At 36.0% G+C, this 15,366-nt stretch overlaps 1 protein-coding gene across 5 annotated transcripts in view; it reads left to right on the forward strand.

Annotated features, from left to right (window-relative positions):
* The window catches only part of camsap1b (calmodulin regulated spectrin-associated protein 1b), a 34,655-nt gene that overhangs the window by 2,670 nt on the left and 16,619 nt on the right, over positions 1-15,366 (forward strand). For 4 of the 5 annotated variants that reach the window (XM_032578442.1, XM_032578439.1, XM_032578438.1 and 1 more), the window contains exons 3-6: positions 6,693-6,955; positions 11,638-11,799; positions 13,271-13,351; positions 13,634-13,666. In XM_032578442.1, the coding sequence (XP_032434333.1) occupies positions 6,693-6,955; positions 11,638-11,799; positions 13,271-13,351; positions 13,634-13,666 (539 nt within the window). The remainder of the gene's footprint in view (positions 1-6,692; positions 6,956-11,637; positions 11,800-13,270; positions 13,352-13,633; positions 13,667-15,366) is intronic. The other variant, XM_032578440.1, reaches the window with a different exon arrangement.

Below are 15,366 nucleotides of genomic sequence, written 5' to 3' on the forward strand. Positions count from 1 at the left end.
TTACTGGCAACTGCGTTGGTCGCTTGAAATCTGTATTTTCAGTCTTACAGACTTATCAAGTGACATATTTTACACCAGAGAGCATGAAACAAAACTGTAGTAAACATTAAATCGATTAATTGCATGATAAATTAAAACAAGCTTGATCATTCCCATTTCTTTTTACTAAAGACTGGATGAAAAAAGTCTTCAGTTTGTTACATTGGTCTCAACTAACCTCTTTTTTTCAAGGGTCATTTTGCTTACAGAGTCTTCAGTATTCATTATATTTGTTTAATTTTGTTTTGGATATTTAAAAGATCATCCAGTTCCAATGTGAACAGTTTAAAATGAAAGTTTATTGGTCTTTGAGAATGTGTACGTGCATTATATTACTTGCATTCAGTTTCTATGCACCACAAATCTGGAACAAACTTCTGGAAAATTGTAAAACAGCCGAAACAACGCTTTGAACTTTCTTGTGGCTGAAATGTGCTACACAAATAAAATTTGATCGATCGATTGTCTTGGAAAAATGGTCCCCAAACAACAATAAATATTATCATTTATCTCAATAACTTTTAGAATATTTTATGATCCAGCTAAATTTGTTATTGTGACAAACCTTTTTGCAATTTATTTTTCTCATCTTAACACCAAGTATTTTGATGTTGAAACTTAACGTTCTCAACACACTCAGTCAGCAGTTTGTCTGGTGCTTCAGCAGAAAAACACAATTAAAGTAAAAGCCAGAAAGAAAGCTAAAACACACATGTATTTCTAACACTAACTCCCCAATGGCAGCTGAAACCTTGCTCACTGACTCACCAGATCTTTGCCAATGGCCAATGAGATTGAACTTAAATCAGACGGAGGGACAGTCACTGATGCTTAATCTATATTTGTTACACTGTTCTCAGTGGATGGAAAATACTCATCTGCACGTCCCGTCGCTCACACTCCCTGTTGAGGCTGCCTGCGTTAGTAAGAGGACCTTTATGTTAGATGATGTTAGTTCCACCTCAAGCACACTTCAGTGGAAATCCAGGAATATTACCAGTTTTAAGGGAAGGAAAAATTTAAAGCTAATAGACAATAAGTCATAATTTGTTTGAGCAGGGCACCTGGCATTCAGAAAGTGTCAGATTTAATTTAAAAGTAGTTCAGGAAAAGCTCTGTGACGTTTCTTTAATCTCACAAGAATAGGTCTTTTGCAATAACAAATTTGCTGGATTGGTATATTTTCCCAGTAATTATTTAGATAAACAATAATGTTGTCATTTTTAGACCATTTTTAATTAATATATCGATAAATTTGTCCCTCAAATATCAACGAACTTTATAGAGAACGCTTAACTCTGGAACTGGAAGATATTTTAAATATCCAAAATAAACCACCACAACTAAAAACGGCAAATGAAATGGAAGTAAAAAACAAAAACAACCGAGACCATAAATTAAATGAATTAGGATGTTTCTGTAAACAAAATAACTATTCAAAAAATGTTAATTGTCAGAATGGAAATTTTTGAGATCATTTTAATTTATGATGCCATTAATCATTGCTTATTGTGACAGATTTATACAGGATATCCAGTCCATAGTGTTGCCCATTGTTAATTATCGATGTCAGCCTGAGTGCTTTCCTTTTCCTTTCAAACCTGTTTTTTTGCTCAGGTTGCATTTTTTCTTTGTTATTTATGTTCGTCTCTCTGCACCGCCTCATTAGTTTTATTGTTGTATTGATAGCTCATATTGGTGCTGTTTGGGACTGGGCCTTTACTCCCTCCCTCTTCTCTTTGACAGACACTTTATATTTTGATTGATGTGGATTTCATAACCTGTCTTTGACTAAAATATAAAAATGTGAAACAAGTAGTAGAACATGTAGGTTAAAACAGTTTATTTTGGCATTTTAATGAGACTATTCAGAGTTTCTGGAAAACTGCGTAGCTTTATCCTCATGAGTCATTATGTACAAAATGAGGCTTACACAAGCACTGCACAACTCACTAATATAATTTTAGACTGTTATGGTGATGAGAGAAATGGGAGTGCTGGTGTCGTGGAAACTGGAGCAAATGTTTTGTTGACTACCTGAATTATGACACAATGTTAGGGTGTGAATTACAGTTGTCATTAGCCATTCACTAGTGTAAAAAATTAACGAAGAACAGAAGTATCATTCAGTGCTTTTAAGTCTCTCCTTACGGTGCCGGTTTGTTAGATGTCCAAGGAATGTTTCTTTCTGCTTCTCCTGTCCCTGCAAAAAAAATGTCATCTTACCGTAAATATTAACTTTCTTGCATCAACACAAGAAATGACAGCATTTCTGGCCTTCCAGGACTCATGGAGAACTCCAACTTTATGGCTGTTGAAGATCTTTTTTCTTTTTTTGACATTTTTGACTATTTACAGTGAATGTATTGTTGCACATATACTGTATGTTGTCATAGTAGTCTGGCTACAAACGAACAATTATGTTAGTAATCGATTTATTCTGATGATTAATCGAATGTGCCAAAAGAAATTTGTTACATTCTGCAGATTTTTCATTTAACTACTTAAGCTTTTTTAATACAGTGTTAGAAATGGATTAAGATGCAAAAAACAGAATATTTTTTTTAAATAAGAATATAAACATTTTGTTGTCTAATATGCAATAATGTAGCATTCCTTTAGTGTACGCTTTTATCATTTGTAGCAGGTGATGCATCTGCAGCCAAAAAAAAGAAAAAATACTTCTAACATGTGAAAAGCTCAGCCTTTTCTGCTTGACTTAACATCAATGTAGGGCTGATCTGTTTATTTTTTTTTGGATTAACTGATTAATGATTGGATAGCCAAACATGCTCAATATGAGATTTGTTTTCGTTTTTAAGAATCTGAACTGAGTGAAGCAAAAATTTGCCACTTGTATAGTTTTGGTTTAGTTACTGATCTGAATATGTTGCTTTCTTTCATTAAATGGCCTTTTTTTTAGTCTGTATTCTCCAGTTAACAATTAATTGATTCCTAAATTAGTTGAGGATTATTTACGTTTAATTACAATTAATCCGATTAATTGTTTCAGCCCTACAGAGTAGTGCAGCTTTGTTTGCTGCCTGATGCATCAGTTCCTGAATTCAGGCTTTGCATGTCTGTTACATCAGCATCATCTCTGGTCAGATCGTACGTCATTAAGCTCTCCTTCATACTCTGTGGTTTGTTATGATCATTATACAGATTTCCAAATGCCACTGAAGCATTCACTTAAAATAATGGCAGTAGAATTTGAGTTTTTGAGGTAAACAGGGTTTGGATAGAAAACTTTTTTGTTTTTCCTTCAGTGTTCATTAAGGCTTTACTTGGTTCTGTTGTTGTCAGCCATCATGAGCTTTTGGTAATGATATAGATGGATAATAGCAGCGTCTTTCTGCAGACAAAAATGATACGCTACTGCGTAGTCTGTTGTGCTTCGGAGGCCCAGAGGGAGAACAACTCTCAGGTGTACCTGCAATTACCTTCCTCCCATGGGAACTTAATAAATTAGTCCAGTTTTCTAGTTCCCCTACGGCTCATATGGGGTCTGCTACAGTGCAAATGCTGCACGGTTGTTTGTTTGGCTTGTGCCGTTTCCGGCAGATGTGAATCCTCTGGCTGTGCCGCAGCTGATCCCGGCCTGGGAAGCTGACTCTGGCTGACAGTGAGGACCAGTCGCGCTCGCAGGCAGGTCGTTAGCCCTCCGTCTGCCTCTGCTGGTGCAAATTATGGTGTGGCACCGGTCATGGTTGGCTGTGTGTGATCTACAACATCCTGGCTGTTGTTGCCAGGCTCCATCATGATGCTTCACCCCGCCCCAGTTGGTGCGTTTTTGTAGCTTGCTCTGGGTTGCAGAAAGGCGGGGTCAGCTGCCACATAACATCATCGTCTGGAGAATGAACTCCAACGACAAGACCTCTTTGTTTTCTGCCACAATAAGTCTCACTGTCATGATGTTCATTCACTCCAGGAATGACAGAAACTGTTGGGTTAATTGTTTAATCATGTGCTGCAAAACTGTTGTCGATTTTTGTATATGGGACAGAAAAATGACCCGAGCTTAAAGGTACTATAACAGTTGCTGCTCGGCTAATTATGACGAGCTTGCCCTTTAATACCATTTGTTCTCACAACAAATCTTCTGTGCGTTATAGAATTGCTTCATTAAACCAAAAGCCTTTAAGAGCTTTTTAAGTTGCGTCTACTAAGGCAATACAATGAGAAGAAGGACGGAAAGGAAAACATGTCAGAAGAGCTTTAAAACCCTGAAACCTTTCACGTTAAAATACCTTTTTAGGCATTTGTTAGTAACATTTTTCTTATGATATAGTGTTTTGATGCAAGAAATCATTATGACTAATATCTAATTGAACACATATGGCTGTGTTTTTCAGTAAACTTCTATTTTTCTGCTGAGATTCTTTGCGTAGGGCTTGAGCAAGTTAAAATTTGGAGCAGTCGAGGACTAGTTTTCTTTTATTTGCATTTAGGTGTTCAGTTCATTATGTGGACAAAATGTACAGAGAGTAATTCTCATGCTATATTTACCGTTTTACGTGTAGTGTGCTGTGTGAACGTTGTAATTGAGTGTTATAAGCAGTGCATCGCACAGCGGTTTGGTAGTTTCCAGACTGATGTTGGCTTAAGAAGTGAGCTGTAAAAATCACTGGTTTGTTTTGCTGCTGTGTTAGAGTGAACATTTTTTTTATATAAAATTAAAAAAACACTTGGATTACCAGAGATGTAGTAGATTAGAATTTATCTGTGTTGATTATGCCATAAATACAAAAAAATCTGATTTTTCTTTCTTCTAGAACTCAGCTTTTTGGGGTTTCTTTTTTATTTATTTATTTAAATTAATTTTTTTAATCTATAGATGCATGCATCAATATCATGCAGTTGATGCTTCAGTTTGTTGTCGTTTCCTTTAATGGATAAATGTGGAGAATCTTGCAGTTCCTTCAATGTTTTCTGTTGGATTCACAAGTATTGCTCGTGGAAAGAAACTCACAGCACATCTTTTCCAATCAAATTTAAAAATCGATCAAAATTAAGTCTGTATCATCCAAAAAAAGCCTAATTGGTGCATCTGTTTTTTAAAACCCAAACTCTTTAGGTCACGTCCACAAATGCTAAAAGCTGTGTGTACACAAACAATAAACTTAATTGTTGCACTTTGCAGTGGATTTCATTTTATTCATTGAATTCTATGATTTTTCTTTCTTTTCTGCAGTAACGAAACAAAAAAATCTTGTTTTTGCCGCAGACCATCAACACTCTAATTGTTCACAATCTAATATTGATGTATTTACCTCGAAGTTACCATCTGATAGTTCTTAGGATTTAATTATATAATTATTTTTCCCCCTTTTTTCTCTTTACTTTTGCTGCATGTTTTAACCTTCCTGCTTGCTCTCCAGTATTTGACCTGCAGGTTGCTGATGAGAAGGTTTCTCGTCGCCTTCACAGTGTGAAAACCAGGAACCCTTCAAAACACACATGCAGCTTTCGCTGTGTTATCACATCTCTGGCAGAAATCTAAACAGGTTTAGCAGAAACAGGGTTATTTCTGCTGCCACACCATTTTATGCTGGATGTTGGAAGGATTTTTTTTTTTTAAACATGTGGCTTACCTTCCAGTATAAATCTGGTTTGTGCTGCTGCTTTGCTTTGTGCCCTTGTAAGGCAGTGGCGTCTGGTTTTGGGAATGACCTCATATTCGGAGTAACAGAACTAGTCACAGTTTTCGTCCTTGTGGCTCCAACTTTAAGTAAGCATTGGCAAAGTGTGCTGTCACCTGAGCAGCCTTGGATTAGCAGGATCTGCGGCCCAATCTACTCTTAAAGCAACACATTCACTTATAATTACAAAGATCTCCGTTTACTCGCAGTAAACAAACCTAGAACAAATATTACACGTATCATGATTTGGAGCTAGAGATGCTTTTGTGTTGCCTGGCACCAATAATACACATTTTCCTGCTTCCTTCAGGGTTCACGCAGGTGCTTGAAATCTTTGAAAATGCTTGCAGGTGTTTTCAAAGTTTGAAAAGGGCTTGATATTCCCTTGATATTCCTATGCACAGTTTTGTAATAAATATAATCCAACGTTTGGGTAAAAGCCTAAATAAAAAAAAAAACGTTATTTGCAGTTGTAAACAGATATTTTTTTTGTTTTTACACCTAAGAAAGACAGACACATCTCAAAAAACTAATTTAACTTCTCAGCCTGAAGTTAAATTAGTTTAAACTTTTCTTATTTTAGGGTAGTTAGAATTACAAAAATTATTTCTATTTGCTAAAAGTGTTTTGTTCTTGTACCAGTCAGGTGTATATACTGAGTATGAGAGAGACATTACAAAACTTCTTGTCCGTCCTGCAGATGCAGAATATTATCACTAAAAATAACTCATAAATTATCTAATAGTGAATTAAGTGAATTTGAAACTGTCTTTTTTTCCTTCATTTTTTTTCTGTTTTTATCTCCATTATGCTGGAAAAGTTTGAAAACTTACCATGAATTTTATTGTGAGGAAAGTGTACAAACCTCGTTCCCTACAAACTGTTATCTTAATTATATTAATCTACTGTATGTGAATAGTTGAGTTTTAAAATGGAGGACTTCACATTCCTCCTTTAGAGCTTCATTAAGAGCCACCTACGTCACCTAAGCCCAGATTCTTTCCGTTGCAGACCATATTCCAGAGGATCTGCGGGACCCGTTCTACACAGACCAGTATGACCAGGAGCACATCAAGCCCCCCGTCATCCGTCTGCTTCTGTCCTGCGAGCTTTACTGCCGTGTGTGCGCTCTTATCCTGAAGACGGAGCAGGCCGCGTCGCTTCAGTCCCACCTGTCTGTCATCCAGGCTCTGTCCAGAAAGGGCATTTATGTCATGGAGAGCGACGACACGCCCGTCACAGACGGGGACCTGGCCTGCATTCCTATCAAAATGGTAAGAAAGTGTCTCAAAAATTGAGCTTAACATGCTGTGGTGGAAGTATTTGCTCCAACCTATGGATTTATTCTGTTCTTGCTTTTTTAACAAATTGAAGGTGGTTTTTAAATCAGAATCTCATTCATTAAAGAAAGAACTGGCCAAACCAAACTGACACTATGTGAAAATTAGCTGCTTCATAAGCTGAACGGCTGCTTGTGCTACAAATGTAGAACAATAAATGTTGATTGATTTAAATGGTTATTAATTTCCTGTTTATGAGGGTAAAATCTTTGGAAAAGTTGGATTTTTGCCCAGGACCTGCCATCTTGTTTTACATCTTCTGTTTATTTGGACAGAAGCTGTCCAAATGAATTCAGGTCCATTTCCTGATGGGGTAAAGTTATTTGCAATTTCTTATAAAGAAAAGAAAGAGAGAAATTAAAGTCAGATTTAGATCAGATTTTATTTCTAAGCCATGTTGCCCAGTCCTAATTTTAAGCCCACGTTGTTTCTTTTAATTTCTAACCTAACTAACTCTGCAAAACAAGAACTGACTTTATGTAATGTATGTAACTTACGGGTGTTGCCATGTTAACTGATGAGATGCAACACGCAAAGCAAAATCCTAATCACAGCTCTAATGTTGAATGGGAGTCTTTGTGCAGCTGGCATGGCAGTCAAATCCCAGATCCTTTGAATAGAAAAGATAAGATTACAGCCAAATCATCTGAAGCTTGTTCCAACAAGTCAAGCAGCAAACTGTATCCACAACTCTTTCATGCAAAGTGCAGCTTGTTGGTTTTATGAGCAATCATGATCAATAGATTTCATGCCCACACAAAGTTCTTCACAAAAGAGTTATTAACTAAAGCCTGGCTAAGATTGATCAAGCGTCTGATTAAGGAAACCAGCATTATTTCTACTGGTTTTACTGTCTTATGACATCAATGTAGCACAAAGTTGTTGTTTTTTTTTTTTTTTTACCAAAAACATGCAATCTGTACCAAAAATATTATTCCTTGACTAAAACAGCTATTTCAACACCTGCAGACTTCTACTGCGTTTTGGTTCTGTTTCATGTTTTAGATTAAAATGATAAACAAAAGGGGCATATTCAAACAATCCTAGCTATGCTATCAGTTCTTGTTTACAATTGTCCGTTTATTGTGAAACAAGGCCATTAATTTTCCCTCAGTCATTTTTTTGTTTTGTTGCATAAACAATATATTACATTAGCTAAAGCCAGAAATATTCCTAATTGACTTTCTAATACTCTTTAGAGAAGGGGTGTTCAAACTTTTTGTCATGTGGGCCAAAATTATAGTAATAAAAAATGTAAAAAAAAAAAAAAAGTCATTTGTAATAGATTAAAATAAAAATCAAGCAATTATAGTTATCTGATTTTGTAGAAAAGATCCAAAACTTTAAAATTTTTTTGCACATTTTCCCTTGTAAAGGAAATTTTATTTAGTTTTCAAATTCTTTTGGGCCTGTTAGATTGAACAAATTTATTCTGCTTATAAGAAAAAGATCTGAGTCACTTTCTTTTAAAACACTTGCTATATTTAGCCAAGTTAATTAAATGAGATAAAAGCTGATTTATGTGCAGCAAAGTTGATTTTTCAGTAAAAGTCTCTACATAGTTAACTTTGTGTTGTGCTTAACATTTTCTACTGTAAGAGAATTACAATATAAATATTACTATAGATTTACCCCAATTAAAAATAAAAAGTTTGCACCAGCACTTATGATGGACCATCGAAATTTGTGTCATTCTTGAATTGCAGTTCCTCATCCAAACTGTTTTGTAGTTTTACTCCATTTTCTGAAATTCACACAAAAACAGTAACTTATTGTGCTATTTAGTTTCCTAAGCAAGTCGGGATTTACAAACTAGAGCTGTGAACGAGCAACAGAACCTGATGAAACTCTGAGGTCACCGCAACATCTGTAAAACTTATTGGCTACTGAGACTTTCAAAAAGTGTCTCAGTCTTTTTCTCATTTCTTTTGCTCTCTTAACTTTAAAATAGTAATAAAAAAAACCTCCCTGAGAGCCAAAATGTTCCATAACATCACCACTTTTGGCTGCTGCTTTTCAGTGCACCTCGTCACAGTGAGTGCAGCGTTCACTGACCTCGTGTAACCGCGACATTCTGGCTTTCAAACTCAATAATCCGCACAAGCCTGTGTGTAAGCAGCCAGACACAAAGCCTAGCTAGGAGATGGAAAAATTATGAGCTTATCTCTGATGGACTGCTGTAACCCTCCTCCCGGTTTGCTGACTTGACAGGAGATTTCCATGGCAACCGGTTTCCCTACTATTTCAAAGCGTGTGTTTGTGTGAATGAAGGCGCCGCTGCACCTGCAGACGGCCCCTCTGCGCCTCGTCTACATTGTTTAGGGGCAAAAGCCGGAGCCTCTAAAGCCTTGAAGGGAGCCGCCCTCCTGGGTCAGCTTGGTTTAGGCGAATGTGTGCACAAAGTCTGTCAGGATGGACGCAGTGCTCGGGGCAACATGCTCCCAGTAGGACTGCTTCCTGCACCAATGAAGGCAGCGCGGTGGAAAACAAAAGACTGGGAACGTAGTCAGTTCTACTCCCCTTGAGTTGAGGGGTTTATGAAGCCTAAGTTGCTTTAATAGCAGTTCTCAGATGGTCTGAATTTAGTCATCAGTTATTTTTTATTTAAGCCTATTTATACAAAATTAGAAATACATTAAATGATGCAAAGAACCAAATAATTTAACTTGTAAAATAAGAAAACAAACATTACCCCAAACCTAACCCTAGCCCTAAAATGCATCTTTTAATGCTAATTTATTTTTCTACAATTTTGGCTTAATTACTACTCTGTTTGTTCTGCAATTTGCCTTTTTTCTTTTTGAGTCTATACAATCCAGTAATCAATAACTGAATTGGTTGACGATTATTTCAATAATCGATTAATCACGATTAATCAGATCGCTTCAGCCCTGGTCTGAATTGTTGGCTTTGATGTCTCTTGTCTTCCTTTTAATAATATGATATTATATATACTCCATATATATCCCATAAGCTTTGGTCCGACTCGTTTTCTGGATAATGAAGCTCAATGACGCTCTAGTCATTAAAGTCGATGCCTTTGGCGATGTGAGCAGGTGCCAAGGAAAATTAAATCAGCGTCTCCATAAAGTTTGTCAGCAAAAGGAAGCATAAAGTGCTTAAAAATTTCCTGTTGGGCAGCTGCGCTCACATTATACTCAACAAAACACAATAGACCAACACCCAGCAGATGACTGCGCTCCACAAATCATGGAAACTTCACTCTGGATGCATAAAAGAAAACAGATGAACTTCTACAATACATTTAAATTTTTATCTGTCCCTAACTTTGCCTGTTTGAAAGTACATTTTCTGTTAGTCTCCATGTAGGTTGTGCTGTAGGAAAAGCTCTGAATAACTCTCATTTTCTCTTAATAAGCTTAGTTTCTGTTCTTTTCCATCAGCAATTGGATTACGCCGGGAGCGAGTTTCATTACGCGCTGACAGAAACAATGCTGTGTGTTTTTATGGATTTGTTCTGTAATGGGTTGGAGTGACATGGCCTTCTGGAGTACTGTGCAATTAGCATGGTGAACCGTCATGAATTAATATATTTTGTCACAAGTTAATGTCCAAAACATTACAAGAAAAAGGATCTAGTTTGCGTGCGTGATATCACATTCACTAAATAACAGTAGTGTTTTTTGTGGGTATTTATATTTTGAGGTTTCTGCTTGTATATTCTGCAAACCTTTAATATTTTTGTGTGATAAAGCAATAGTTTTAACTGCCCTGGATACCTACACTTGATTCATATTTTTAGTTGCTGAGATGCTAAATCTCAGAGTGGTTTCTGTTGAAGGAAAAATCAGAAAAATGTCAGGAATTGTGTCCGAATGACGTGTTCCTGACATTGTGTGGCTCTAATTAAGGCTGTTGTAACAGTAATTTTAGTAATTGATTAATCTATTGATTATTCTGACTAGTAATCAAATAAAAAATGGTCCCGTTCTAGATTAGCTACTTTGGCTAGTAAAAGAAATGTATGAAATAGAAAATGCTAGTGGTCAGTTCCTTTTTTTTTTAAGTGCAGTAAGATTCAAACATCACTTTTGGTCTCAAATGTGAAGAATGGAGAAAACAAAAAGTGTTAGAAGTGCAAAAAAATCAAGCTTATTTGCATAGAACATTTTAGCTACATGGCAGTTCAAAGTGGTTTACATCTTGAAAGCATAAACACTTATATTGCCAACAGCTGTGAAAACCAATAAGATGATACATTTTGTCAAGTGTCATCGTTAAAATCATCAATACTCATGAAATGTGTTGGTCAATGTTCCATTTAAAAACCAGAAAAACAAATGAGAATTGAAACGTATCACATTAGCTTTTAAAAATTTAAAAGCAAACTTAAATTGAAGTGTTAATTGTACATTTTATATTCAAGTATGAAAAAGCTTTTTTTATATATATGTATGCATAATCTATTTTCACATCATCACTTTTCTTGATTAACAAGTACCTGTCTTGTCTGATGAATTGTTTCCTTGTACGTAAAACCAGCCAGATCCTGTGTTCTGATCTCTTCTTGCAGTGTTAGGCTAAGTTAATGTCTTTGGAGACCTGGAGAAAAAAAATCTAACATAATTGAATTATCCTGTTTCTCTCTCTAACAGAGTGCACACATTTCAATGATCGATGCTCTCATGATGGCCTACACAGTTGAGATGATCAGCATCGAGAAAGTGGTGGCTTCTGTCAAGCGCTTTTCTACCTTCAGTGCCTCTAAGGAGCTGCCCTTTGACCTTGAGGACGCCATGGTCTTCTGGATTAACAAGGTTCTGACAAACTTTTGAGATATTAGAAACACAACAGGACCTATTTTACTAGCTGAAACATTCAGCTTCTGTTGCATAAATAAACTTCTACAGTTTATTTTTTCAGTATTTAGTTTGTTTTACCTACTGACTTAAAGTTTAAAAAAGATGCACCACTCAGAGATTAAAATCTGCAAACTTTGATTAGTCAGCTGTAATTAAAAGTTTGAACAATCTAGTTGTCTTTTAGGATCATCTTAAGTTTTATTTTTTCCTCTTATTTTTAAGTTTATCCAAACTAAACTCCCAGTATTTTGCGTTTTTTATACTTGAGAACACAAATGCGGATGTTTTTTAAATTCCTTTTTTCCTTGACTAATCTGTGTTGCTGCCTGTAGTTTGTATCTTGGTAACCTGACAATATTTGAGGATTATAAAAACAAAACCTGAAATCTTGTCATGTTCAACAGTGGAGCACAACTTTCCTGCAAAGACTTTTCTAGAAGAATACTTAGTCCAGCAAGAGAATGACTGGTTTTATTTTTCTTTAAACAAACTCCTGCATAGACAGAGGAAACTAGTAGGGTTAGTACAGGTACTTGAAATATTGGAAAATGCTTGAATTTTAGTAATCTTGTGCTTGATTTTTTTCTCATAAGTGATTTGTAACTGCACAGTTTTGTAGTAAATCTAATGTAACGGCTTGTTTAAAAGCCTAAATTTGGAAAATGTTTACAGTTGAAACCAGATATTTAAAGATGGTTAAAAAAAAGACATGCACACTTTTTTCATCACTGTCTGATTTTTTTAGGTCAGAATTATTAAAATTTATTTCTATTTGCTGAATGTCTGAAAACTGTTTTGGGTGTGTTAGAGAGACGTTTCAAGGCATAAAATTTTGTTATATTTTATTTTACCATGTCTCTACTGTATAATATGGAATAATATCACAAGTATTAACAGTAATAAATGCTAAATAAAATAGTGACTTGAAACTGTTTGCTATTGTTTTTATCTCCAAAGCGTGGTGCTAGAAAAGTTTGAAAACTTGCCTTGAAAATGTTTGAAAAGTGCTTGAATTTTACTGTGGGAAAAGTGAACGAACTTTGTATTGCTTCATGTTTGATAGTCTGATGGGAAGAATGTCTGAATGTGTCAGGCTGTTATTTTTTATTTCTACTTTTATTTTCAGTAAAAACAAAACTTTGAAAGCACTTGAGCTGGCATGCTCTAAAGGAAATGTTTTCATCCTAGATGTCTTTTCAGTATAGATTTGTATCGATATTTACAATAACTGAAAATTTTTTAATTTATGACAATTAATTTCCCTTTGGGATCAATAAAGTATTTTTAAATTGCTTTGTAGCAATCATAAAGCTGTTTGAATATAAATACAGATTTAAAGTCACTTAATGCCCGGTGGGAAATTAAAATTTGATGATATGCTTTCTTTATGGGTATAAACATTAACATGTTTTGGTTTCTGTTGCAGGTGAACATGAAAATGAGGGAGATGACAGAAAGGGAACACAAAGTGAAGCATCACCCTCTGGAGTCGCCCAGCCACCAAAAGGTAATGCCATTCAGTGTGACTGTACAGAATTTTATTAACTTTAAGATGAAATTCTTCTCATTTCCGGATCAAGCTGGGAAAAATTGAGGGTTGATTCAAGAAAGCAGGAACTTCCTTTGTTGGCTTTGGGAATGTCTCTTTGTATTGCTGTTTTTGCAGCTCCTTTTTCTCTACTCTGGAAGCAGATCTGATCCTTTTGCTTGTAACCTCTGACTTTTTATTCCCTCTGCTCCTGTTCCTCATATCTCCCTCCTCCTCCTCTTGTCCCTGCAAACTGGATAGTCTCCCTCCAAATGGTATTGGAAGCTAGTCCCTGTAAGTTGGATGCCAGCCCCCGCCCATACACCCTTTTAATCTCCCCCTTTTGCACGCATAGTTTTGTGTTGATGTGCGCACACACTCCACCATGGCTCATGCAAGCTCATTCAGTGGTGCTGTTTGTCACCAGTGCCTCACCAATGGGGGAGAAAGGAGACTTCTTTTCCATTGTGGCTAACATGCCAAACAGGTGTATGGCATTCCAGCCTTTTAAGCGCTCTTAAGATGCTTCCTTTGCTACGCATTGTCAGGCCATGTGGATGTGGTTATTTGCTTGTACAGTGAGAGTAAAGAGCAAAACCCATGCCCACACGTCTCCTTTGCTTTGCAGACCCATCTTTGGCTACCACCTCTCACTGATCTGCTTTGTCATTCTCCCACCAGTCTCTCTCTTTCTCTCTCTCGTTCTCTCCTGCTTTCTCACACTAAGTAAAATGTGCCCACGGCTTCCTCTGACAGTGGCTCTGCTTTGTGTATGTCAGCCTGATGCCATGCCCGAGCTGGCCCACAGCATGCTGGAGCAGCCGGATCTCTACGAAGTGGTACAGTGCGCTGTTCTAGTCAGGAGAAGAATTATCTGTAGTGCTGTAAAAAATGTTTTCTCCCTCAGATTTATTCTGTTGTGTACGTTTTCCTTGTCTAAGTTTCTCTGATCTTAAAACCGATTTTAAGACGAGACAGAAATATTGATTATTGTATCAATCATTTGAACGATTAATCGGATAAATAAATTTAGCATATTCTGTAGAAATATGCTAAATTTTTGAACAAATAGTTCATTACCATTGGGAAAATAAACATTTTTATGCCTAAAATGCAATAATATAACATTCATTTTGTGTCTTTGATTGTTTATAGATTCATTGATTAACTTTTGCATTACCTGTTAATAATTAGATTGCAAAAGGTGCGTAATGGGAGATTTAGTTTTTTGCAGAATTTGAACTGGGAGAAGCTAAAACTATGTGCCACTTAAAGAGTTCTTGGTAGAACATATTTACAAAGGATTTTTTTGATCTTAAATGGAAATTTATATTTTTTTGTACAGTTTTGTCTTAATTACTTCTGTGAATACACCGTTCTTCCAGAAATTGGTCTTTTTGGAGTCTATTTTCCATTTAGTAATCTGCCGATTATTAAATTAGTTGGTGATTATTTAAATAATCCATTAATCACAATTAATCCAATTAATCGTTTTAGGACAGAAGAAATACAAAATGCCGTTTTAAAATGGGGGGAAAGGGAAGAATCTACCCAAACCAGCTTTGATTGATTGTTCTTTTTCAGAAATGAAGTTAGTTTTACACCAAATGCAACGGGATTCAAACCTTACAAAGAGTTTCACTTTCACCTTTTCCCAAAGTCTTATGGGCACCATCTGGTTGGGATTTTCTCAAATGTGAAACAGACTTTTTGTTATTTTTGGTCTTCTAGTGGATTCAGTTTTTGCCTTATTACATCACAAACACTGACTTTAATTTAAGCAAACAAGGCCTTCAGTGCTTTTGGGTTATTTTGTCACTTAGATCTGTCCTTGAATAGTTTTGGTAGAGGAACGCCTCCTCAGATCCTTCACCACTTCCACTTTTATTCTATTTTTGCGCTACAGTTTCATATGTGTGTTTTAGTTGGTTTGGATTACCTTCCCCTCCATTAATAAGTTAAATCATCATTAAACTGCATTTTGTATTTTATTG

The sequence above is a fragment of the Xiphophorus hellerii genome, chromosome 12 (genome assembly GCF_003331165.1).
Source record: "Xiphophorus hellerii strain 12219 chromosome 12, Xiphophorus_hellerii-4.1, whole genome shotgun sequence".
NCBI lineage: Eukaryota > Metazoa > Chordata > Actinopteri > Cyprinodontiformes > Poeciliidae > Xiphophorus > Xiphophorus hellerii.